The 27162-nt window shown below is 41.4% G+C and overlaps 1 protein-coding gene across 1 annotated transcript; it reads left to right on the plus strand.

The window, feature by feature from the left end:
- On the plus strand, nt 1-27162 carry LOC136836746 (JNK1/MAPK8-associated membrane protein-like). Its single transcript, XM_067101292.1, is given in 7 exon segments — nt 1-221; nt 9666-9903; nt 22741-22953; nt 24890-25008; nt 25011-25058; nt 26513-26589; nt 26802-27162. Coding segments are annotated over 7 exon segments (1017 nt in total). The 5' UTR covers nt 1-112; the 3' UTR covers nt 27015-27162.

Here is a 27162-nt window from a genome sequence, read left to right on the forward strand (position 1 = left end):
CTTCACCCCCAAAAAGTGTAAACACGGGCAGCAATCCGTAAGAAAAGAGTTGTCACAGAGTATTGCTGTCGTACTTTCATATAAGTTTTTCAGACTTTGTTATAAACCTACGATGGTAATGGGTCATAGGCCCTTGTCAGTGACATTTTTATTATTATGTGTGGTTTGTGTAGCCGTTGTCCAAGCGTTCAAGGAGAAGAAGCGGTTTTCATATGAGAAGGGTAAGGGCTGGACTAAACTTCTAAGCCATAGCTTAGGCTAGACATTTGCAGCAAAGCTCTTCGGTTTGGCCCTGGGCTAAGCCATCCAAAGTAGCATAGGTAGCTTTGGTGTTGGTTACTTTTAAACCAGTTTAAATACAGTTGAAGGTAGTTTATAATTCTTTGATTTAGCATATTGACTTATTTACTAGACTACCCTGTTGTTTACATTATCTGTTGGTTTTGTTTTCTGTATTGTAGGCTACTGTTGGCCTACATATGATATAGGCCTAGGCTACTGTTGTATCGAAAGCCAGTGGTTTGTACCATACTGTACATTGTGTACAATTTCCTGTAGGATGCTTAGTTCTGTTCTACCAAAACAATCACGCAGTAAAACTGCAACATGCATCTTTTTTTTCTTTGTAGCGTATTGTAATGCATTTTACTCATGCTGTACTTATTACTTAGGTGTATATATTGGAATTGCAAGGTGGTAAATAATAAACCACAAGTGTACAACAACTATTATAATTAGGCTACCCTTTGTTAGCACAGTACGTGTGTGATGGCAAATGCAGTGCAAAATGTTAGCTTTCCAAGATTGGATCATTTTTCTTACTATTACACTCTGTAGGGAGTTAGTGCTTTAAGTGCACCTCGTGCGCACACTGTAGTCTTTACTTAAGGTTCTTTGCAGCGTCCCTTCGACCCCTAGCTGCAACCCCTCTTATTCCTTTTACTGCACGTCCATTCATATTCTTTTTCCTCCGTCTTACTTTCCACCCTCTCCTAACAATTGATTCATAGTGCAACTGCGGGGTTTTCCTCCTGTTGCACCTTTCAAACCTTTTTACTGTCTATTTTTGTTTCAGCGCTGAATGGCCTATGTCCCGGCGCTTGGCCTTTGGCCCAAATTCTGTATTGTATTGTATTCTATTCTTACTTTATTGTGAAAAATTAATATAATCTGTGAAAGCCTGTTTGCAATCCTGATCCTTACTGTAGAAAAACCTGTAATGTTTTAGTGAAAATTGGGAGTGGATGCAGAGTAGGAGATAGGAGTAGGCATGAGAAATCCTAACCTCTCCAAAAATGCTGTGTCCTGATCCAAGCAGACCCACCTTCCTAACCTAACTTAGGGTGCCATCCTTAGACCTGGCCGCGGGGGATGGACTTCACCCCCCTGGACCCTCCCAAGTAACACTGTATATCCTTATCTCCTTACTCTGCATAATACAGTACCCAAAAATTGTAAAACATTTTAACCTCACAAAGCCAGATGTCATTCATAGTGGTTGATCCCTGGCTAATAATTTTATATGAGTAACTTACTGAGTAATTACATACCTATTAGTTTCACTTATTCGATAATTAAAATTTTGAAATTCGCGGGTTGTGCTAGTTTGTTTTGGGGTAGGTGACTTGCCCTGCCCACTTTTGGGGGAAAGAGAGGAACAAGTAGCAAAGAGCTTTAATTTGTTTCTGCCGGCTGATGACTGAAGTTCAGTTGTTGGCAGCAGCTCTTATTTTGGAATTCTCAGTTTTCCGGTTATTTGTCTTCAGCAGTTGGTGAAGTATTCTTTTTTGGTAGCCTTTCGGCATATTTAGCTAGGATTAGGTGTTCTATTGTGAACCTAATTAACTGATTACGATGTTTTTCCTGAATTGGACCTTTTTCTTGAATCATTATGTCTGACTCAAGTGTATCTGGCCTTAGGTATATATTGCAGGAAGGGCTGTGGTACGAGACTGACGAAAGAATCATACGATTCACATACCATGTGTGTAGATTGTAGAGGGCAGACATGCTCTGTTGATTTAAGATGTCAAGAGTGTGCAGACTGGGACTTGAAGAAATGGAAGACCTTAGAATTTCATTTACGTAAATTGGCTAGGGACAAAAAGAGAAAGATGACTGCTAGAGCGAAAAGTAAATCTTTAGCTAGTCAGGAATCAGCGATTGCCAGATCTGAATCTAATATTCCTGTGGTTTCAGTGTCCCCCGTTCCAACCCCTCTAATTGTTCAACCCTCTCCATTACCCGGCTCTCACATTTCTGAACCCAACCCCATGTCCAGCCTTGAGTCAACAAAAGATTCAAGTTAATTTTGGAATCTATTGCGCAGTTGGCATCTTCTGTGAAGGTCCTTATGGACAAGAATAGTGATTCAGAGCACCCTGTAGCACCCAGTGTTAGTGCAATGCAAGTTGAGGAGGTGGCTGCGTGGCCCACCAGTTCTCCTATGCAAAGGTCCTTGACACTCTCCCCAAAACCTGGGAGGAGTCAGACTGGAAGCCTAAGGGAGGTCAGTGGGGTCTGCCCACGAGCAGTCGCCCCCTTGGCTCAACCTGTTGAAGTATCCCAGGTTTTAACCAAAGGCTGTTGGAAAGGTCTCTGTGGGCATGCATAGTTTATCAACGAGCCGTGAAGAGTCAAGTCCCAGGTGCCAATGGTGCTTCTTGGACAAGTCTTGTCCTTTGAAAAGGTGTGTGGTAGAAGTGTCACACCCTCCAGTGTGCGGTAGAAGTGTCACATCCTCCAGTGTGCGGTAGAAGTGTCACATCCTCCAGTGCCATGTAAGAAACTTGAAGATTCCAAGCACCCCTCGTATAGTCATTGGGATAGCCTGGAGCATTTCTCTTTGGATAACCTCTCTTCAGATGATCTCCTCTCGGCCAAAGCGCCAAGCTTCTCGTAAGTGCTTTTCTACTAAGAAGCGCCATCTAGCGCCATACTCCCCGCAGTCTCGGAGCCTCCTATGGAAGTCGAGCGCCCAGTAGCATTGGAGTGCCTATCAGTATCTGAGTGTCCAGTGGCTCCCATTGCACAGTAACGCAAGAGCATCCATTCGAGAGTGAGCGTCCCCTGGCACCAAGTATTCTTCTGGTACCCGAGCACCAATCTGTGTCCGAACCTGTTAAATCGTCTATGATTTCTGTGCCACTGGTTTTACCTGTTAATGTGGAGAAAACATTGGCACCCGCACGTCAGACTTCGACTGTTCAAGGCACTTCATCTTTGCTTCTTCCTGCACTGCAACAACCAGAGCCTTCCTATGTACAATTGTGTCATCTGCAGGCTCCCACTTATGGCACCCAAGTGCCAACACCTGTCTCGAATCTTATCCAAGATAAGTTGGATAGTATTTTAAATCTTCTTAAGAAGGCACTTTCAACTTCTCCGACAGTGACAGACCTATTGCTATCACCCATTTCATCTGACGAAGAAGAAGAGGCGGTGGAACAGGACACCCCCTCTACTGCTTATGCCTCCTTATTACGGTTTCTGCTTGCCACCTTCCCTAGCATGTTTTCGCCAGCTACACCATCCTCTCCAGCGTCCGCTTTCTTGATGGAGTCACAGATTTCTGGCTCTTCAAGGTTCTAAATTGGTACTCTTTTCCTTGGCGAAGAAAGCTTTAAGTGAAGTGGAAGGGTGGCTCGTAGAAAAGAGAAATCAAGGTAGAGCTGCCTTCAGCTTTCCTCCTCCTAGGCTTTCCTGAGGGAGATATCATTTTTATGCCATAGGGGAAGCTCCTTCCCTGGGAATTTAAGCTCCTCTCAGGAGGACTTCTCCAGGTTAATAGATTCTGTCCGCAGATCTGCTTTTTCTTCTGCAAAGATAATGTTCTCCGCTACAGAGCTAGCTCACCTTCTCAAGAATTTATTTAAAATCTTCGAGGTTATGAGCTTCTTGGAATATTCAGTAGGTGCTCTGGCTTGTAAGATCAAGGACTGCATGGTATTGTATTACCTCAGGATTTCTCGAATGACTGGCTGGGAGTTCTTTCTTGCATCAACAAAGGCATCAGGGATAGCTCCCAAGAGCTGGCACACCTGTATACTATGGGCATCTGAAAGAAGGGGGAGCTTTGGTGCTCATTTACATCACAGAAGTCAGCCCTCCTTTTCTCTCTATTGTACTGCATGCATCTTTTTCCTCAAGACACAGCTCTTGGTATAGCCTCCGACTTGCAGAAAAAGAGCACCCAAGATCTCCTCTCGCAATCCTCTAGGCACCTGAAGGAGTCGACTGCCTTCAGCTCCGGATTATCTAACCCTTTGTAGTTGCATCCCTTTCAGAGTGGCAGACAAAAAGCAAACTACAGATCAAGACCTAGTGTTCAGCTCATACCACGCTCCATTAAAAAGTCCTCCTCTAGATCTTCCACTAGAAAGTGAACACAGTGTCCTCTGTACATGTGTGGGAGCCAGACTCCTGCTCTTCTGGGAGCATTGGGAGAAGAAAGGGGCAGAACTCTGGATAATAGATGTCCTGAAAGAAAGTTACCAAATACCCTTCATGCAGAAGCCTCCTTTAGTCAGCACACCTGTTACAGAGAGGTTTGTATCCCTATCAAGGGAAGTCTCGTCCCCCAACAGAAAAGAGGCTATAGAAGCGGTAAAGGATATTTCTTCTCTAGGATTCTACAACTGACCGTTTGTAGTTCCAAAGTCCTCAGGAGGCTGGAGGCCTGTACGAGTATTAGATGTCAGTGCCCTGAATGTTTTTGTACAAAAGACAAAATTCAGAATGGAAACAAACCAGACGGTACTAACATCCATTCGCCAGGGAGAATGGATGGCATCCTTAGACATGGAGGACGCGTACTTCCACATCCCCATACACTTGGACTCGAGGAAGTGCCTGAGGTTTGTTTTTGAAGGCAAGGTATTCCAGTTTTGGGCCACGTGCTTTGGCCTTTTGACGGCCCCCCAGGTTTTCACCAGAGTTCTTGCTCCCATCACAAGGGGCTACATCTGATGGAATAAAAATTTCCCTTTACTTCGATGATTGTCTTCTGAGGTCCCAGTTGAGAGAACAGTGTATGGAGGACCTTCGGAAAACTCTTCTACTGGCCCAAGACCTAGGCCTTCTCATCATTGTGAAGAAATCTCAGTTGACTCCTCAGGAGATTCAATATTTAGGGATGAAGATAGGCTCTCAGATTTTCAGGTTTTCCCAGTCCTGAAGAGAATAGAGTCCTGCCTGAAGAAGGTAAATGAAGTCCTGACTCTCAACGAATGCTTGGCCAACAGATGGGTGAGCCTGTTAGGCATCTTGTCTTCCATGGAGCAGTTGGTATCCCTAGGCATGCTAAATATGAGGCCTCTACAGTACTTTCTAAACCTCAGCTGGAACAGGAAGAAGCTTCTGGACACGTTCGAGTTTCCAGTGACTCCAGAAATAAAGGAGGACCTGCAGTGGTGGAACTGTGAAAGAAGACATGAGGAAGAGATGTCTCTCTCCCTCTGAACCCCAGCCTAGAATTCTTCTCAGATGCATCAGATCTAGGTTGGGGAGCTCTTCTATGGATCAAAGAAGTCTCTGGAACGTGGTCAAGGGAGCAGAGATCATGGCATATAAATGTCAAAGAATTGAAAGTGGTCCACCTAGGCCTTCAATTCTTTGCCCCGGAAGTATGCAGCAGGACAGTTGCAGTCCATTCAGTCAGCATGACTGCTCTGTCATACATAAAAAAGCAGGGAGGGACTCACTCATTCTCCCTATATCAGACAGCGAGGGACCTCCTCCTGTGTACGAATCAAAATGACACTCAAGTAGTGACTCGCTTTATCCAAGGAAATTCAAAATCCAATATCCTGGCGGACAAACTGAGCCGACAGAAACAAGTCCTCCCCAAGGAGTGGACTCTAGATCCTTTGGTATGTCTGGATCTCTGGAAGTTGTGGGAAACCAGTACTAGAGCTCTTTGCTACATCCAGAAACCATCGTCTCCTGTTGTTTTGTTCACCAGTCCTGGATCCTCTAGCATGGGCAACAGATGCCATGCTACAGGACTGGTCGAAGAAGGAACTGTACACTTTTTCTCCATCCAGTATGGTGAGAAGTTTTGAAAAAATTTCAGTCTCATCAAAATGCCTCATTAATTCTGATAGCTCCATTTTGGCCAGACCTCCTTGAACTCTTGTCAGATTATCCGAGGCTGTTACCTCAAAAGTAGGCTACTCAGACAACCACACTTCAGGCGTTTTCATCGAAACCTGTCTACTCTGGCCCTGACAGGCTACAAACTGTCTGTAGATTACTCCGAAAGGAAGGTTTTTCAAAGCACGCTTCAGAGCCTATTGCCAAATGCAGGAGACTCTCTTCAAACAAAGTCTACCAAGCAAAATGGGCTATCTTTAGGTCTTGGTGTCGGAGACAAAATGTCTCCTCTACTCAAACCTCTATAGCAGAGATAGCAGATTTTCAGCTATGTCTGAAAACAGTTGGAAGTCTTTCCACTTCCACTATGAAAGACTATAGAGCAATGCTAAATTCCATCTTCCGACACAGAGGAACAGACTTATCTTCCAACCAAGATTTGTCAGACCTGATTAAGTCTTTTGATACCACTAAGCAAAAGACAACTCCCTTGGTTTCTTGGAACCTTGATATTGTACGCAGATGGCTATCTGGGTCTTGCTTTGAACCCATGTAGTCTATCTCCGTAAGAGATCTAACAAGAAAGACCCTTTTCCTAGTTGCTTTGGCGACTGTGAAAAGAACTAGTGAAATTCATGCCTTAGACAAGAAAGTGGGCTTTTCTCAAGGAAATGCAGTGTGTTCCTTTTCCTTGGGATTCATGGAAAAGAATGAAATGCCGTCTAAACCCTGGCCCCACTCTTTTGTGATAAAAAGTTTTAACTGACTTATTGGGTCCAGATACAGAGAAGTCTCTCTGTCCAGTTAGAGCTCATAAATATTACCTACATAAAACGAAAGATTTTCGTGGATCTTCGAACAGTCCTTGATGTTCAGTTAAAGATCCCTCACGACCTCTGTCTAAGAATGCCCTGGCTATCTTCCTCAGGGATCTCGTATCAGAGGTTCATTCTTTTATTGGGAAAGAAGTTCTTCCTGCTTGTATGTAAAGTAAAGCCCATGAGATAAGGGCAGTTGCCACCTCGGCATTCTCAGCGATCTTACAGTCGACTTTTTGGAAATGTAAGACGGTATTCACTCCCATTATCTGCGTGATGTTGAAGCGATTTATAATGATTGCAGTGTCTGTGGTCCGTTTTCCGTGGCTGGCATGGTGTTGGAAATGGAAATGTAGGAAGCAATATTCCTTCCTTTTATCTCTTCACCTTGCAAAGGGTGTTGAGTCTTAGGGGAGCCTGGGAGTACTATGTGCTTGGAGTACCCTCCAGTTCCTTTTTAAATGGTTGGATAGTGATTTTTTTTTTTTTACTTTTTTGGTGATGTAGGTGACAGTTTTCTTATTCTGGTTGTTTTTTTATGGTACTGCCCTGGGTGGGGCCGACTTATATTCTTTGCTAGCCATCAGATTTACTCCATTGCTTAAGATACCCACTGATTAGGCGCCTCAGGCTGTTTTTATGTTAGCAATTTTTCCTATTCTCAAATTCATTACCATGCTTAATGTTTTGGGGTCGAGGTGTCCACAAATTCCTCCTATCAATGGGTAAGTTACTTATATAAAAATGACATTTTTATGATAAAATAAAGTTTTATATATTTTTACGTATTTGCCTGGGTTTATGGTATTTTACATGCCGCAACGGAAACTTTATTTAATTGTCCTTGGAGTTCTGACTTGCGTAAGGGAAATCGTAAAAAAATAAGAAAAAGGGAGAATTTAGGAGCTGAAGGCTCTACTTCATAAGGAAATGTTACGTAAACACTTGGGCTAAATTAAAGAATTATATTTACAAAAGCAAGCATTTGAAGGAAAATGGATAAGTAAATTGATAAAGGGCTTGCAACGCCTGGGGATGCTTCAAGGGAGTCTTGATTAAAGGTAGGGCACAGGCCAAGATGAGTCCACTGTGAATGGGTCCTCTTAGGGAAGCTGGTCTCTGACGAAATAAGGACGAGGAATATCACACGTATGGCGGTTCTCTCGAGGATGACTGGAGACTGGAGTCGGGAGTCGGACGGGAAAGAAAATCTTCTCAGCACTGTTACCCCTGCGCCGTGGAGGACTGTCCCATACGACTCCTCACAAGACTAAGTAACTAGCTAACTGCTTCTCTCCCTTTTAAGGCACGCGGCCAGGCTAGGCCATGTGCAAAAAGGATGAATCACTGCCCAGGTGTTCAACCTCTTCCCGGATTCCCTGCGGAGGTAAGACAATTCAGGCAGCTTAATTTGCCTTTAGGAAGGCTGTCTTAGGAGGATTAGTTGGGCTAATCCTCTTAAAAGGGAGTGGCATAAAATATCCTCCTGGCCCCTGTTATCTGTGTCATCTCAATATCTGTTCCAGGTAAAAGGACTGATCGGAATGTTGATAATACTGATCGGCCATGCGGTTCTCAATCAACAAAAAGGGTAAATTAGGTGGGGGGGGGGAGGCGCTGTGCAAGAATTCTGGGTTCTTATAATAATATACTTACCCAGTAATTACATGATCGGAGCCCTCCCTCCTCCCCTCACATGGACACAAGGGCATAAACAAATTGAAGCTCTTTGCTAGTTGCTCCTCTCTTTCCCCCAAAAGTGGGTGGGGCAAGTCACCTACCCCAAAACAAACTAGCGTGACCCGTGAATTTCTAAATTTTAGCTGCCGAATAAGTGAAACTAACAGCTATTTAATTACTGGGTAAGTATTTTTAAAACTTTATTTTATGATAAAAATGTCATTTTTCTCTAACTTGTACTTCATGATAATAAAGCCAGCATATTTTAAAACAATACCAACAACAACATAGCTGGTGTACTTTTCCAACTTCTTGCATGTGTGAGTGCATGATGTCCCACAAGGTTGTTGTTGGGACTCCTTCCTCTGCAGTCATCTTTGACCTAGTCCACCCAGAATCAAGGAGGTCAAGAATCTTCATCTTCTTGGTGTCAGTGACCTTAGTAGTTGTGATGCCAGATATCTCCCAGTAATTAATTAATTATTTATCTTGGCCAGGGGCAAGACAGGTTTCTGCTGCCTGGCAGTTAGTGGTGCTGTCACCACAAAAAATGAGCACACTTCAAAAACATGACCATTGTAGAGCATAGGGAACACCAAAGAAGTCAACAGCTTCCAAAGCACACAACCTGTAACAGTTTGCAGAGCACAGGACACTTATCACAGTTAGACTAAACATGTTCTCCCTGGAAAAGGTGCGGTCATTGGTGAGGTGTGGATACAAGAAGTATGAATATTTGAGGGGATACTGTACCATATGCTTGAGCTCTTATTTAAGCAATATAGTATATGTGATACTGTATTACATGTGAAAATTTATTATTTACAACTTTACGTTTTACTTCTGATTTGTTGTAGGTGTGAATGGACCAAAGTAAAAAAATGAAAGTCAGGGCAGTTTGTGCTTTATTAAAAAAAAAAACGTACATTTTGAAGATTATAGAATTACAGTAAGACTGAAAATGATCTATCCAGATTTATGATATGGAGTTAATGTGTTTTAGTTGCTGTTTTGTACTAAATTATAAATTAATGCAAATTTATTTTATGTAACTCATGATTTTTTTCTCCACAGGGGTTGTGAAAACTTTATCCCACTGTCCAGGTCATTATTGTGGACGCACAGAGCTTGAGAATGGGTCATGGTCAGCTTGTGGGGCATGTGAACGTGGACTGCGTCGGAACGAATCAAGTGCCTGTGTTGAATGTAATGACAAGCCAGAGTTCTATGATAAATTGTATCTTGGCTTCATGGGATTACTTCCTCTTACATTTCACTTGGGATGTATTGATGCTGCAGCAATGAGACGAACGTATGTTAATATGGTTTGTTTTTATCTATTCTTTATACTTAAGATTGAGGTGACAGACAAAAATTGTATGCCCTTAAATAGAATTTGGACTAAGCAAAGTTAACATGCTTGTATCAGGTTGAGATTAAAACCAGGTTTGGGTAGATATTTAGTGATGGTTAGTATCCTCTGTTTGTAGTAATACTGTGATCATGAATATGGCAATACTACATGGTTATGTGTTTATGTTCAAATAATCATGTCTGTTGTAAAAAAAATTAATAATTATGTTGCTGCTTTTAAAATCTGCCCAAACTTATACATCATCCATATTTGTTCTTGTAATAGTATTTCCAAATCTTTGAAGGAAGTTTGCTATTCACAGGCTCAGGATTTAGTTTTCTTGCTTTATGCTGTATAAAGATTTTAGATATGTTTTATATTCCAACAGTGTTTTAATAGCTCTAAGTCTGGATATTTTGGGAAGATTTGGATGCTCATTAGACTTGTAATTTATTATCAAATTCTGCATTGGGCTGCCATTCCTTTTAGATCTTTAAATGGAAAGCCATTAGCTATAGCAATACTGAGCCAACTGATTAGTAAGGACACTTAGCACATGAAATTTTTTTTTTTATTAAAATGGTTTAACTGGATGTTAATTTTGTAGTATGTTGCATCATTGTCCCAGCACAGCAAGTAATAATTTAGCCTTGTGTAAATCACCATAAATCACTATTTTGTATTATTATTATTATTATTATTATTATTATTATTATTATTATTATTTTATTTTATTTTATTTTTTTTTGTCTATCATAGTCATCCTATTCGACTGGGTGGTTTTTATAGTGTGGGGTTCCTGGAGCTACTTCAGCCTCTAGTTTTTCCAGATTCCTTTTCAGGGATCTTGGGATCGTGCCTAGTGTTCCTATGATTATGGGACAATTTTCACTGGCATATTCCATATCCTCCTTATTTCAAATTTCAGGTCTTGATACTTATCAGTTTTTGTCTTTCTTTCTCATCTACTCTGGTGTCCCATGGTATTGTTACATCAATGAGTGATCCTTTCTTCTTTATTTTGTTAACGTCACATCTGGTCTATTGGCACATATCACCCTATGTGTTCTGATACCATAGTCCTGGAGGATCTTTGCCTGATCGTTTTCTATCACTCCCTCAGGTTGGTGTTCGTACCACATATTACTGCAAGCTAGCTGGTGTTTCTTGCACAGGCTCCAGTGGAGGGCTTTTGCTACTGAATCATGCCTCTTTTTGTACTGGTTCTGTGCAAGCGCCAAACATTTGCTTGCTATGTGGTTTATGGTCTCGTCTTTCATACTGCACTTCCTTCATATGGGTGAGATGTTATTTCCATCTATTGTTCTTTGGACATATCTGGTTCTTAGGGCCTGATCTTACGCTGCTGTTAGTATTCCTTCTGCTTCCTTCTTGAGTTCTCCCCTCTGTAGTTATTGCCATGTTTCACCACTGGCCAATTCTTTTGTCTGTCTGATGTACTGTCCATGCATTGGTTTGTTGTGCCATTCCTTTGTTCTGTTGTGCCATTCCTTTGTTTTGTTTTTCATTCTCCCGTCTCTGTATATTTCTGGGTCTTCGTCTACTTTTATCTGTCTTTCTTCCAATGCACTCTTTAGCCACTCGTCTTCACTGGTTTTCAGATAGCCTATTGCCCCAGTGCTCTGCTCTCAATGTTGATGCAGTCCTCTGTGTAAGTAGCCCCCTTTTGTTTTATGTATAGTCTGTTTGTATTTATTCTTGGGTGTAGTGCTTTGTGTATAGTCATGTGTTTTCAAGTTTTCTGGTCTATGCTGCGGAGTTCAGCCTTCATCCACTCCACTACTCCTGTATGTGATTACTGTATTGGCACTGCCCATGTGTTTATGGCTTTCGCCATGTTTCCAGCATTGAGATTTGACTTGAGTATCACCTTAAGTCTCTGCATATATTCTTTCCTGATCGTCTCTTTCATCTCTTGGTGTTTTATATCCTCTCCTTCTATTCTTCCCAGGCATTTGTATCCTGTCTCATCTATGTGTTTGATGTTATTCCCATCTGGTAGCTTTATCCCTTCAGTCCTTGTTACTTTGCATGTTGTATGGTGACCAAGGTGCATTTTTCTATTCCAAACTCCATCCTGTTGTCCCCAGGTACAATCCTTACAGTCTGGATTAGGGTATCTATTTCCTTGATGCTTTTACCATACAGCTTGATGTCGTCCATGAACATCAGATGGTTAATTATGTTGCCTCCTTTCTTGAGTTGGTACCCAGCATCCATCTTCTGCACTACTTTTGTCATGGGAATCATGGCCACTACGAAGAGTAGTGGGGACAGTGAGTCACCTTGAAAGATCCTTCTCCTGATGTTAACCTCTGTTAGTCTTATCCCAGAGCTTATAAGTACTGTATTCCAGTTTTGCATTGTATTTTTAAGGAAGCTGATGGTGTTTTCCTCTGCTCCATATGTTTTTGGCATTCTATTAGCCACGTGTGCGGTATCATGTCAAAGGCTTTCTTGTAGTCAATCCATGCCATGCTTAGGTTGGTTCTCCATCTCTTACTATTCGTCATTACAATTTTTTCTATTAGGAGCTAGTCTTTCGTGCCCCTACACTTCCCTCTGCAGCCTTTCTGTTGGTGGGGATGGTGTTTGTATCCTTTAGATAATTGTATAGCCTTTCACTGACGACACCTGTTGGTAACTTCCACATTATCGATAGGCAGGTGATAGGCTTGTAGTTACTTGCTATATTTCCCTTGATCTTGTCTTCCTGTACTAAGGATGTTCTCCTTGTGGTCATTCATTTGGGTGCATGGTGGTTTGTGATACAATGCTGGAGTTGTTCTGCTATTTGTGGGTGTAGGGCCTTGAAGTTTTTGAGCCTGTACCCGTGGACTTCATCAGGACCTGGGGCTTTCCAGTTGGGCATTTTCTTTAGTTGGTGTCTGACTCTGTCTGTTGTGAACTCAGTGAATCTTTGTTTTATTCTCCCCATTTCTTCTGCCTTGATTTCCTGGAGCCATGTTGCATGTTTGTTGTGTGATACCAGATTGCTCCATATGTTTTCCCAGAGTCTCTTACTTGGTTTGGCTTCAGGAATTTCCTGGTGGTTGTTTTGTTGGGTGAGTCGGTAGAGCTGTGGACTGGCACTCACTAGGCTGGAGTTCGATTCCCCAGCTGGCTGACAAAGAGTTAGAGGAATTTATTTCTGGTGATAGAAATTCATTTCTTGCTATAATGTGGTTCAGATTCCACAATAAGCTGTAGGTCCCGTTGCTAAGTAACCAATTGGTTCTTAGCCACGTAAAATAAGTCTAATCCTTTGGGCCAGCCCTAGGAAAGCTGTTAATCAGCTCAGTGGTCTGGTAAAACTAAGGTATACTCCTGGTGGTTGTCTTCCCCTCTTAGTTGGTTGTATAGTCTTTTCTGGTTGGTTCCAAAGAGTTTGTTCTGTTGGTATCCTTTATTCCTGTTCATGTACTGTTAGATCTGTTGGATCTTGTGTGCTTTGGCTTTAAGCCTCTGTTTTATATCTTCTATTGTATTATTTAGTCCCTTCTCCTGTACTTTGTATTTCTCATTCAGTTCCTCTTGTGTTTTCTTGCTTCTTAGCATCTATTCTGCCATCTCTTTCAGTTTACTCAAGTCAGATCTCATCGCCATGATTTGTTTTTCCAGGCACCTTTTCCAAGGCGGTCACTGTTTTGGTTTCTGTTGGGTTGGTTGTGATGGTGGTGTTGGTGTTTGTACAGTATCCCCATGAGCTCTACTACTAGTCTTGCTCCTGCATATGCCAGGTTATTTGCTTCTGTGATACTGGTGGTGTGGATGGTCTCATTGTTTCATTAACTTCACTTGTTTTTTCCCTTAGTTTCTTTTTGATGTAGGCTTTCATGGAGGATCTTTGTTCTTTCTGTATCTGGCTTTATCCATTGTTAGATCTTTTCCACCCATTCTGAAACCTCTGTTACACCTTTGGTGTTTCCTCGTGTGTCGTTGTTTGGTAGCTCCCCATTCCTGTCGTTTTCTGTCATTGTCTCTTAGTTCGTCTTCTTGTCCTTCATTGCTGGGTTTTCTTTATATTCCTTACTTGGTCTGCCACTCTGTTCTGTTTGAGGGTGTTATTTCTCTCATTCCAGATGTTGACCAGTCTTCTTCTGTAACCTCTTTATGTAGGGTTGCTTCTGATGTAGCACCCCATATTTCCTTCTCTTGTCCATTTCTTCTGGTTTGCCTCTGTAGCTCCAGTCTCTGGTTGCTGGTTACTGTCATTGTGATCGTCAGTTGCTGGATGACGACCTCCAAGTACCTGTAACTGACTGTCCTCCCCGTCGATTGGGTTGTATACCTGGCTGCCAGACGAAGCTCCTCTGTTTGCCTGAGATTCCATTTATGTCGTTGTCATTTGTGCTTTCATTTCTTTCCATCATAGCTGAGTTTGCTATTTAACCCATAGCTGGACCCTACCCCACTGAGAATAGGTACTCATTTACAGCTGAGTAGACTGAGGAAATTATCGTAAAGATCCTTCCCAAGGAATCAATGCCGAGGAGAGCGGTCATCCATTCAACGACTGACCAGCCCAAATGTTGCTTAACCAGTCCATCGATGAGCTAAACTACTCTGCCACAGCACCCATTTATTATTATTAATAAAAATTTTTATTATTATTATTATTATTATTATTATTATTATTATTGCAATACACTCCCTGAACACCTGAATTCGCCCTTAATCCCACTGGCCTGAACAACTCTCAATTACCAATCCCACAAGTGGGAATTTTAACAGCCAGCGTTACCAACGCTGCAGGTAAAATCTTGTCACTTGAGCTACCATAACAAACAGTTGGCAACGCTGACACAGGTGTGTGCTGACACGCCCACTTTCGTCAATTGCTTTTTGTTTGCGCTGCTGGAAGGTTGTTTCCTTCTGCAGTGCGAGGTTTTAATCCTATTGCCCGACTTCTCTTTGTATTTTGGACTTCTGGTGAAGACCTGGATTGTATATTTAATGGTTTTCTCTGAATTTTCTGGATATCTACGATGTGGAACGTCTTTTGGATTTGGACTCGCCGGTTCCCGGTCTCGTCGGTCATCATGGACTCTTTCACCTTCTACTACTGCGTCATCGGCTTCGACATCTACCTCAACTGCCCCTACGACTGTGGATGCTGGCGGTCATCGCTTCTTCTTCCTGCAAGAGAAGGATGAGTACCTTGAGACATGATAGACATTATGTCAGGTATGTAGGAAGGTTAAGTATGATGTCTAGACTCATTGCGATGATGTTCCCATTGGTAGGCACAAGAGATGGAGGATTACAATCGTCATCGCAAGTCTTTGGCTAGTAAGGGCAGCAAACATTGGTCAGATTCCTCATTGCCTCAAGTATCTCAGGCTTCTGCTACAGATCAGTTGATGGATTTAGTGAGTTCAGAGGTAGTCAGACAGATAGAGGATAGGATTGCAAGTAGTATGGAAAATTTAGTAGTTAGTCTTTTCAACATTTCTCAGATAGGGATAGTAGTGTTGTTAGGATGTCTGATCCTTCTTCCTTTTCAGCTCCCCTGCCTGTTCCAGAACCAGCCCTAACGGGTGCTGAGGTTTAATGGTAGAACTGCAAGCCTTCGAGTGGGTAGTTTCTGCCGCCCCCCTCGGTGCGGAGAAGGTAGAGAAGGACACCTCACCCCAACCTCCTTGTAGTATTGATAAATTAATGTTGATAATGTTAGTCAAGATCAAGATCTAGGTGTGATAAAGGATGATAGGTTTGGGTTAGGTAGTGAGGAGAGGGTATTAAGGGTGCAGAGTCGTTCTCCTGGACGGGTTCTGGTTTCAGGTTCGAGTGGTTTTTGTGCTCCGGCAAAAGTTTTGCCTTCGGATCGCTTCTTTTCGATCTGGCTCAAAGTCTCAAGTCAGTGTTTTAGTCCTGGTGGTGCAGAATCCTTCTGCTCTAGCTTCTAACTCACTTCCGAGTGTTTCTGAATCTTCTGCTATGGTTTCCCCATTCTCTGTGTTTTCTACTCCTCCATTTAGTAAGGTGGATTTTTGTGTGTCCTTTCGGCTTCTAAAAAGTGGTTTGCGGATCTGCAGTTGGATGTGGCGGAATGTAAGGTGGATTTGCTGGGTCTTTCAAATGGGTACAGACCTTTGGTGAGAGGTTGGTTTTTTGAATGGTTTCTCTAACATTAGAGAGTATGTGACAGGAGCGCCCAGAATTCATGTCGGATATGTTTCAGGATTATCGAGGGGGACGGATTCAGTGTACTTTCTGTCCCTTCGTCTGTAAGGTTTCCTCTGGGTTATCTGTTGCTTCATCTCCTGCTCCCACATTCTCTGTTGCTCCTTTTTCAGTCTCCTCTTGGCCTCTTCTTCTTTTACTCCGGTCTTTCCTGCGGCTTCTGCATTTCCATTTTCCCTCCTTTGACTTTTGGCTTTCCTCTTCTCAGGTAACTTTTTTTTTATGCATCTGCTATTCCTCTGTCTCCCACCTTTCCTTCCTCAGTACAATCTTCTCCGTTAGGAGGAGCTTTTGGACAGGTGAAAATGCAGTTTTGGCAGAATTTGGCCTCAGGCGTTTCATGCTCCATCCCTTCGGTATCGCGCAACCCCTTGCTTCCGCTTCAAGCAGCTGTTCCGTTAGTATCAGGTATTTCACAGGGTTTGCCTGTCGCTTCCAGTTCGGGTTTGCACTCCGCGGTTTTGGCAGGGCTTGCAGTACCTTCTTCGAGTGGTCCGTGGCTTTCATCGCCAGCATTTTCCGCTTGGCGGAAACTCCGAGGGTAGCTTCTACCTCTTCATTCTCCCTCCTTCTTCTTCTTCTTCTGCAAGCGATTTCATTTGCGCATCCTCCCCAGGGTTTAGCAATGTGGTTCGGCTACTCTCTCACTCATCTTCCCTTGGTAACAATGGGGAATCGACTCAGGTTTCTCGGTTTAGCTTTCTCCTCTTCATGGCGGATTCAACTACGGTTCAGCTCCGGTACCCGATTAAGTGTGGGTGTTCAGCATTCTGGTTAGGGTGGTCAGCTTGCGGACTCTTCATGGTTGTCCAGGCTTGGTTCAGTTCCTCCTCCTTTGTTGGCCTTAGACTGTTCGGACATTGTGGAACAGTATTCTTATCCGAGGTGCAGGAGATTCCGGTGGACTTAGAATGTCCTTTCGCCAGCAGTAACAATTACAGATGCATGCTTGAGTATGTTACTTCTTCACTGCCCTCAAGCAAGAGCTCCGGACCTCCCGCATTTGTCAAATCAGTCTTTTTGAGGCCTTTTATGCCACTAAGCCAGCTCCTGCTTCTTTTTCGTGTTGGCTGGTTTGGTTCGATCAGGTTAGACAGGCTTTGGAGGAGGCGGACGGTGGTTTAGTGTCGGTAGTGGCTTCTAATAGACAGGACTCTTCTCTTCTCTCTCTGCGTAAGACAGTTTACACAGTTCAAGGTAACCCTTGGGTAGGTGTCAGGTTGCCATTCAATAAATCTGTTGAGGCAATCCTGTCTAGGTCTCTGGCATCATCTCGGCTCGTAGGGACTTCTCTTAGGGAAGCAGGTGCTTTGGAGGATGTGTTGCGCAAATCAGACTGAGGCTCTTGCACCCTCTCTCCCTCTCTGGATGCTGTCAGGTTTACTGTAATGGGGTTCTCAAAGAGTGACAGCTATGTCCCCTCGGATCTGTGGTAGTGTGACAGCCTAATAAGTTTGTCTTGAAGGGTCTGGCACACCGGGCAAATGCTTTGGCATTGTCTAAGACGTTTGGAGCAGAAAAGTCAGAAATTTCTATCTTGGTCATCTTCCCCACAGTATCCGGACGTTCACAGTATTGCTTAGACACGGAGTTCATAATTCTTTGTTCAGGGATTGACTTAGAACACCTTTGTTGCTTCTAACTCTTGTCTCGGTGTCAGCAATTATGCATCATTGAGGGTACAGAATGTTGAGGTATCTAGACGATTGTTTGATCCTTGCCTCCTCTCTAGAGGAGCTAGTAAGAACCAGGAATTCTTATCGAATCTATAACCTATTCCAACCCTGGAGAGGATCCAGTTGGTCCTTCAGCAGGTAGAGGTGTTCCTGTCCAACAGGGAATGGCCATACCAGCTTGAAGAAGCCTCTTATGGAGAAGGTCTCTCTCTCTTTTTAATTCCAGGGTCTCGTCTCTGGATGCATTTTTTCTTTAGGTATGTCTCAGGAATCACTGGGAATTCCGAAACGAGAATGTAGTTATAGTCTGGAGCGATTCTTGCCTGTTGGATCGTCTGTGGTGGTCAGAAGTGCATCTGACACCGGCAAGTCTTTGGCTCCCCTCTTCCCGACGTTCATCTGGGGAACAACCTTGGAGGAAACCCAGGCTTCAGGCCTCTGGGGCGGTCGGGAATGAGAGGAGTCAGTAAATCTTAGGGAAATCAGGGCTGTAAATGAAGCCCTCAGTTGTTTTCATTCCTAGTGCGTAACAGAGTACTGGCTGTTTTTAGCGACAGCATAACTGCCGTGTCGTATCTGAAGAACTCGGGGAGGGTGGGGACAAGATCAACAGAACTCAAGACTATGGCACAGAGAGTCCTGAGAGGGTGTGAAGAATGAAAAGTGTCTCTTCCCCAATTCGTATTGGGGAGTCTCAACGTACTGGCTGGTTTGTTAGGCTCAGGAAGTAATATGTCAGGTTCTCTGGAGGTGGCCAGCAACTGTGGACTTATTAGCGGCGTGATTAAACCATTGTCTTCCGGTTTATTTCTCACCGCCGGTTTATTTCTCACCGATGGTGGACCCCAGGTCGATAGGCACCGATGCAATGTTACAAATTGGAATCGCATGCAGGTGTATGCTTTCCTCCATCCGGTCTCATTCATCAGGTACAGTAATAAGGAAATTGCGGGAGTGTCAAGACATCTATGACTCTAATAGCTCCTTGCTGGCCCCAATGCGCTTGGTTTCCGAACTCCTAGAGCTCCTTACAGAAGTTCTGATGTCCCTACCCATTCAAAAGATCTTCTCAGATGACCGCGATCTCACCATTATCATCCAAACCCTCGCGTGCTGAACCTAGTTGCAGGGTGACAGTGGAGAGGGCAATTAGACAGTCCAGACTCCCTAAAGCTGGGGCTAGTCAGCTTTCTTTCAGCTTGAGAAATTCAACCTGTAAGCCTTACCAGGTTCAGCTGGACAAGGTACAGAGGTTGGTGTCGCAAGGAAGGTCATTCCATATCTAGACCTTCCATAGCCAAAATAGCTGATTTTCTTTTATTCCTTTGGAAAGTCAAAAAGGTCTTTTCGTTGAAATAATTGTTGACTACTGCTCGACGCTTAGCAGTACATTTAGTTTCCACCTTCCTGAAATCTCTAGTAGTAAGATAATCGATAATTTATTATGTTCTTTTAAGATTGAACGTCCTGTCTTGCCGACTCGGGCCCCTCCATGGGATTTGTTGGAAGTACTTCAAATTTTTTTCTCGCGTTCCCCTGCCTTTGAACCCATTGGAACTATAACGTTAAGACAACTGACTAAGAAGTTGCATTTTCTTATGGCTTTAGCTACAGCCAGAGGGTTGGGCAAGCTTCAGGCAGTTGCTAGGTTGGGTTCCTATGTGAGAAATGATGCGTATTTGTCTTTCTTCCGGAATTTGTGCTGAAGACATAATCGGAGGTTAACCCTCTGCCTCGTTTGTTTAAGATTCTTAATCTGCAAGTATTCATTACCGGCGATCCAGCGGAGATGTCTTCATGTCCGGTGTGAGCATTAAAGTCTATTTATCAAAGGTTGAGAAACTCCGTCTGCTTCCGCGTAAACTTCTTGTCTCTCCGCAGAATCCTTCCCGTCCGCTGTCAAAGAATGCAATTAGTTACTTTCTGAGGGAGGTGATTTCCCAGGCTTCTCAGGGTTCTTCTTCGTCATCTTCAGCTCTGTATTTCCCCGAGCGCACAGTATTCGGAGTATGTCCACTTCATCTTCCTTTCTAAGGAATTATTCAGTGTCTTCTATTCTGGAGGCAGCTACTTGGAAATCTGTCTCAGTGTTTACTTCCTTTATGTTTACTTCCTTTACTGAAGAGACGTTCAATTCACCTCATCAGAGGGTTATTTTCTTAGTCCACGTGTAGCGGTGAAGTGTACTATCTAGGGTGTGTTCATTTAGCTGAGATGGTATTCACTTAGTGCAGAGGTTCGGAGGTTTATTCTCTTAGTCCATGTGTAGCGGCGAAGTCTGTTATCTAGGGTGTGTTCATTTAGCTGAGGTGGTATTCACTTAGTGCGGAGGTTCTTAGGTTAAGCAGATAGAGGAGTTCCTTTTAGTCTTTAGAATCATAGGCAACAGTGATAGTGCGGAGGTTCTTAGGTTAAGCAGGTATAGGAGTTCCTTTTAGTCTTTAGAGTCATAGGCAGCAGTGATAGTATAATCACATGAACTTAGGTTTAGTATGATTCAAGTATCTTAATCTTTGATAGTTTCCCTACTAGAGTCCCTGGGGTGCTTTAGTAGGCTAGGCTCTTTTGTCGGTGTTGAGATACTTCCCGCTTGTTGGTTGTTGGGCCTTATCCGCAACCTAGATGGCAGAGGGTCAGCGGCTTTGCACACTGCTTCATTCCCCTCCATACATGAGAGGCTCTGAATAGTCACATGGGAGGTTCATTGTACTCCTCCGTACATGAGAGGTTCTGAAGAACCACATGGGGAGGTCGATGGACCAAGACAGTACGGACCTGACTGGCGATCAAAGTACTCTCCAGTATGTCTCTTCACCAAAAGCAGCGATTGATATGGTGAGTGTACAGTATAACTAAATAGATATCCTATGCAGAGCAGATCGGTGAGCTGCCATCTCTGTGGTTGTTAATAGGGGGTGTGCCGCAAACTTAGATGATTCTCCCAGAGAGACAGCAACTCTGCACTATGCCTCATTCTCCTCCATACAAGAGAGGTTCTGAAGAGTCACATGGGAGGTCGATGGACCAAGAAAGTACTGACCTGACTGTCGATCAAAGTACTCTCCAACATGTCTCTTCACTGAAAGCATTGATTGATATGGTGAATGTATGGCTCAATGGATATCTTATGCAGAGCAGATTGGTGAGCTACAGTCTCTGTGGTTGTCAAAGGGGCCTGCAATAGAACTGATCCCTCCTCCTCTAAATGTTGTTAACCGGGCAAATTCAGGTGTTCAGGAAGTGTATTGCAATATGAAGTTTTCATAATAAAACTAATATTATAATACTTACCTGAACACTTGAATGATTCCCACCCTCCTTTCCCCACATCAATTTTGACCTTGAATAAAGCAATTGACGAAAGGGGGCCTGTTGGCATACACCTGTGTCAGCATTGCCAACCGTTTGTTATGGTAGCTCAAGTGACAAGATTTTACCTGCAGCGTTGGTAATGGTGGCTGTTAAAATTCCCACTTGTGGGATTGGTAATTGAGAGTTGTTCAGGCTAGTGGGATTAAGGGTGCATTCATGTGTTCAGGTAAGTATTACAATATTAGTTTTATTATGAAAACTTCATATTAATTATCAGCCAAGTTGCAACTGTAGAGGAAAAAGTTGAATGCCACAAACCTAAGGTAATCCAGTACAGAAATGAAAATTGAGAGATAAAAGAGTATTCTATAAAAGAGAAATAACAAACAAAAACAGATAAGGTAAATATCAGTAAAATGCAGTAATAAGATACTTAGCAAATAAACCATGACATTCATATCAGCCTGCTCAACAAAAAAGTATTTTCATTGAGTTTGAACTTTTGAAGTTGCAGCAATTCAGCTCTAAGATTAGGAAGATCTTTCCACAACTTGATCACAACAGAAATAAAACTTTAAGAAATCTGTGGCACTGAACCTCGCAGAAGACTTAGAAATAACTGCATACCCAGTACAGTAATACATGGGGGATTGTATAATCTGAGAGGATCTGAATACAAAGGATGATTAGAATTATGAAAACAGGGAAAACAGTATTCAGGACAATGAAGAATAAAATGAATAAAACATTTTCTTGTCTCCAAAAATCTTGATAGGCTTTCTCACTTCAGTATATAATATTTTTGTACAATTGAAGAAGAGCTAGATAGGGAAAGTTTCTCAAAAGTGACTTTATAGTCAAGAATGATAAATAGATTTTCCATTGATTATATATAGTCAAAGTAACACTGTCAATGAAAAGATCTGGGTAGGCCTGGAAATCTAATATCCCAGACTTACTGAAAATTATACTTTGAGTTGTATTCGGGTTTAACTTTATCCCTAGTGTTAGTACCAAGCACTAATTTTAGTTGAAGCTCTGGTAAGAGATCAGTAACCACATCCGTATACTCGGAAGATAGGATCATTGCAAAGAGGATACATTTATGGAGTCATTATAGTGCTCATCAACAATTACTCCTTGCAGTTGATTAGTTAAAATATAACATTAATACTAGGAAATGATCTAACAACCCCAGTCTGTCCAAGTTTGAAAATAAGGGTCTCATGAATAACTTGGTCAAGACTAGTAGAAAGTCAAGATCAGTCATTCGAACTTCATGACCAGACTAATGATTCAGTATAAAACTGGATATTCAGTAGCACTCAGGCTCTTGCAAATGCCAAACTGTACACTAGGGAATAGATAGTTACTTTCAATGTAGACTTTTAGGTATTTTGGGAACAGATGTTCAAAAACTTTAGATAATTTGGGAATTATAGAAAATGGTCTGTAATCAGTGGGGCTAGAGCTACCCCAACCTCATTTACTTAATGGAGGAACATTACCAATTATCCAGCATAAACTAAAAATGCCTTCTAGTGGACACTAAAAATAAGACAGATAATTGTAGATTTTGCAGTAAAATTTCATGTTTCAGGTTTACGAGAGAGGTGATGGCTCTTTATGCCTCAGCAGTTATAGAGGTTGTAGTAGCTGCTGTGGTAACATTGTTGGTAACAGAACCTGTGGGCTCATTCAGCATCCGTTCATGCAAAGTTCGCAAGTTAGCAGACTGGTATCCCCTATTACATAATCCCAACCCCAACTATGAAGGACCACTACACTGCACACAAGAAGCTGTGTACCCATTGTAAGTGTGATTTTTAAGCATGTTACACTAGCTCTTTCTTTTCAAGTAATTTGCCATTCAGAAAAGTGTACTGGACAGGAGAATAATTAATGTATGTTACTAGCTTTTCAGAGTAATGGTGATTTAAAGGAATTGTTGTAATATGTGCTTATTTTTTAGGTTCACGTTTTAAGGTTAATAATGAACTTTTATAAATTGGGTTTATATTTATAATGACTTAAGTTTTAAAAGTCAGTCTGTAAGGTATCTCTGTATTGTGATCAAATGCAGGTGTCTGTAGATTCTGTTTCGTAATGAATGAGAATTTATTATAGCTGTATAATTTTTGCCCACAGTTGGAGTATTTTCATGTTGCCATGGAAATATTTTGGCACTAACTGGGCCATGAGGATTTTTTCGCATTCTCCAATCCCAAGCTTGGAAAAGATAGTAAGGTTGATGCCTCTGATTTGATAAAAAAAAAAAAAAAATGGCATTACAGAACTTCCAACACAGCTTAAAAATCTAGTTTGAATAGTGACTGTCACAATGAGGCCAATACCGTCAACAGTACCTTGTGATCAGTGTAGCTGAGCAGAATTGGATTTGACCAGCTTTTAAGAGTAACCACCAATAAATGCCAGGATTGTTTGGTGCATAAGCTCCGTGTGACCATTGTTAAAGAGGGCATCAGGCCAGCAGTAGTACTCTTCTAATATACAGTATTTACGTGGATTACAAAGCATTGCCGTACTAGAAGTTATTTTAGGAAAATTATTAACCTATATAAACACTACTAGTGTCATCTCACCCACATGACTCCTGTCTACTTTAGTCTTTTCTGCTTAATTACTTGTGTTTTTAGTAAAATATTGCTTTATATATTTATATTGAAATTCTTTATGCTAATTCTTGTTCTTGTAGATACTGAAGATTTTGTTACGTTGAGGTTAATCTTCCTTCTCTAATTTTTGTGCAAGGTGCATCAGTGTGTGAAGCTTAAATTGAATGAGTATGAAAGAATGGATTTTATAGCTTTGATGGGTGTTAATTTTTTCCTAGAAGTGAAAGAATATCATCCTAGAAAATTTGTAGCTAGTCAGCCCATTATCAAATATGTTGTACTCTATTAAGACCACCATTCTTTATTTTGAAACAAAAAGGATTTTGACAAAGGAAAAATCTATTTCTGGATCGGGGTCCCGTGTCACCCGGTGAAATAGTCCATTCAGCACTTATTTCTAGGTAATTCCGTTGCTAGATACCAGAGAAAGCTAAATGAAATGCTGGAGTTACTACCCCAGAGCGAGCTCCACTAGATGGAGTCGTGTATGGAAAAGGGTGAACTACAAAACATGGAACCTTATCCTACAGAGATTCCCAATGTCAAAAGTCCCAACGAGAGGTGCCGATACAAGCCCATGCACTACTCGCGGACTGTATACAAGGCAACACTAGCCGCATTCCATGTTAGCACCCACCTCACTAGAATGAAGTTTATCAAGGGAGGAGAGAATGAAAACAGGGTGGGTCACGGGTGACACGGGCCCCTCTCCAGAAATAGATTTTTCCTTTGTCAAAATCCTTTTTCTGGATCGGGTCCCGTGTCACCCGATGAAATAGTAACAGAGAAATAAACATCATTCTTATGCTATTAAAGACTTAAATAGAAACGTTGAAAACTAGGAGAATTCTACCCTGAACATTAGTAAGGTCCTCTAAGTTCATGTAATGAAAATAATGTAAGTGGTCACCGTCTAAGATCATGAGCTTAGAATAGCACCTGAATAGGCTTGTATTAAGAAAATACTTCCTGCCTAATAGCAGACCCAATGACAGGCCCCCTTTTTAAAGGAGAGGACCATGCTTTAAATTTTTTTTTTTTCTGGTGTAATAAATTATTTTTTTATTACAAAAGAAAATACACTGTATTTAAAAGATATAATTTGTCTAACAGGTACTCGATGGTGTTTGTGTTCTATACTCTCTGTCTACTTGTGATGTTGCTGGTACGACCTTTATTATCCTCCAAGCTATTACCAGGAAGAGGAAAATCAGCTATTTATTCTGCACTCTACTTTTTCCTGCACTGATTGTGACACATGCTGTGGGAGCTGGTCTCATTTGTAAGTTAGAGATACAGTCGGCCCCGGTATTCGCAGGGGATGCATACCACTGTCCCCAGCGAATAGCTCAAATCATGAATACTTAAAACCCCTCTAAAAATGCTTATAACTGCCTATTTTGATAGTTCAAAACACTAAAAAGCCCCTAAAAATGCTTATACTTGAATATTTTAACAGTTTTATCACAAAAATGATATGAAAGTACAATAATTTGTGAATATTTCTGTATGAAAAATACATAAATAGGCGAATTTCCATGAATAAATGTGTACATATGTTCCACAGAGAAATCCGTGAATGGGTGAAGCCGCAAATCAGGAACTGCAAATAGGCGGGTCCACTGTTTTTATTATAACATTTTATAAGTTGCTTCTTTCATGTTATAGAACGGGTAACATGATGTGTACTTGATGGATTGGCCGTAGGATGGCTGGCTTAATTTTTTACTGGGTAAAGATTAGTATTGAAATAGTTGTATTTGAGAGACTACTAACAACAAAGAATTGGGTCATGAAAACTTTTAGGTCACTGAATTAAGTAATTAAGAGAGAATAGTATAGTACACTGAATAACGATGATAAATAGGTAATTTATAATAAGGAGGTTCATGGTTATCTTTTCTATTTATTGTTATTAAAAAGTAATTTAAAAGACTACAAAGTCACACTCAAGTGTGGTTACTTTTGAGATTTGTTCTTTTAAATTAGGAGTAGAAATTTGAGCATGAAGATATAACGGTTGGACTGCATTTTGGAGAACAAAAGAATGCATTAAAAGTGAAAGGCAGAAAATATTTGAGCATGGACCAAATTGACACTGAAATAAGTGTATTACTGCTTGAAGTGTGAAGCACAAGGCTTTCTTTAAATATTACCCATATGGAACATTTCATCATGGGTTACTGATATATCAGTCACTGATATTAAGAAAGGAATTTTTGCCCTATGATCAAGCGATTCACTTTTGGTTATTTGCATGAAAACTATGGTTTTAGACTCTGTAGTCCACTGAAACTTACTAATTGTTTAAATGTAGACGCTGTTAATAGCCGGTTCGTTTTGCAATGAAGTTTTTGCTTTGGTTGGGAAATTGTCTCAAAGTTCATATACCAGTAACAATCAAATCAACTTTGTTAATCAAATCAACATTGTCATAATTTGTATCAAGTGAATTTGAAAGAGACGGTAAAATTGCGTATATGAAGCAGTGAATTATACTATATATATGTCCCATTTTTAAGGAATATTTATTGTAGTTGGAGAACTTTTATCTTTGAAAATATTAATGTTTAGTACTGTACTTCATCTGATATATTGTTAATGGAATGTTATAAGGTTTATTGCTTTTTTTAATGATTTTGTTGAATTTTGGTGCTTTAATGCTTGTGCTGTAAATTTATTTATGTGGGCTTTTGACTATCTGTCACTGAAATTATTTTATATTGATCTTTTCAGATTATTCATTCCCATATATGGTAATCATACTGTCAGTCATTTCAAATGCTGCACATTTTGCCTTCCAGTTGGATCAGGTGAGATATATAGTAAATTCTGTCCTATTCCTATTTTATTACAAGAGGTACTTGTTCATAGTGTCTTATAAACTCTTCTAAATTCAGGGTCTTAGAATTATCATTATTAATTTGTTAGAAAAGTCTTTTTTTGTATCATGGATTACTTATTGCTGACCATGATAAGTTTTGCATTTTAGCAGTGTTATTTTTTAGTACTATTCAATTTTCAGTCCATGTCTGCTTTGCTCGAGGGATGTGTTCGGGATGTCCGAAATCTTGTCATACTGCTTGGTCACTGGGGATTGCATGCGTATGGAATCATAGCCATAACACAACTCAAAGAAGGGGTTTTACATGGATCACTGTGCGCGTTGGTTCCTCTACCTGCTCTGTTCTACATTCTCACTTCAAAATTTACAGATCCATCCCGCATAAACAACTAAGATATTTTACCCTTGATGCAGTGGTAAGTTTTACAGTCTTGTAGCAAAGCATTTTGTACTGGAAGGTTTCTTCAGGCAAACCAATTTCATATATGTAACTTATCAAGTAATTACAAAGCTATACTTTCTATGCGATTGGCAGTTAAAA

The sequence above is a fragment of the Macrobrachium rosenbergii genome, chromosome 56 (assembly GCF_040412425.1).
Source record: "Macrobrachium rosenbergii isolate ZJJX-2024 chromosome 56, ASM4041242v1, whole genome shotgun sequence".
Taxonomy (NCBI): Eukaryota; Metazoa; Arthropoda; class Malacostraca; order Decapoda; family Palaemonidae; genus Macrobrachium; species Macrobrachium rosenbergii.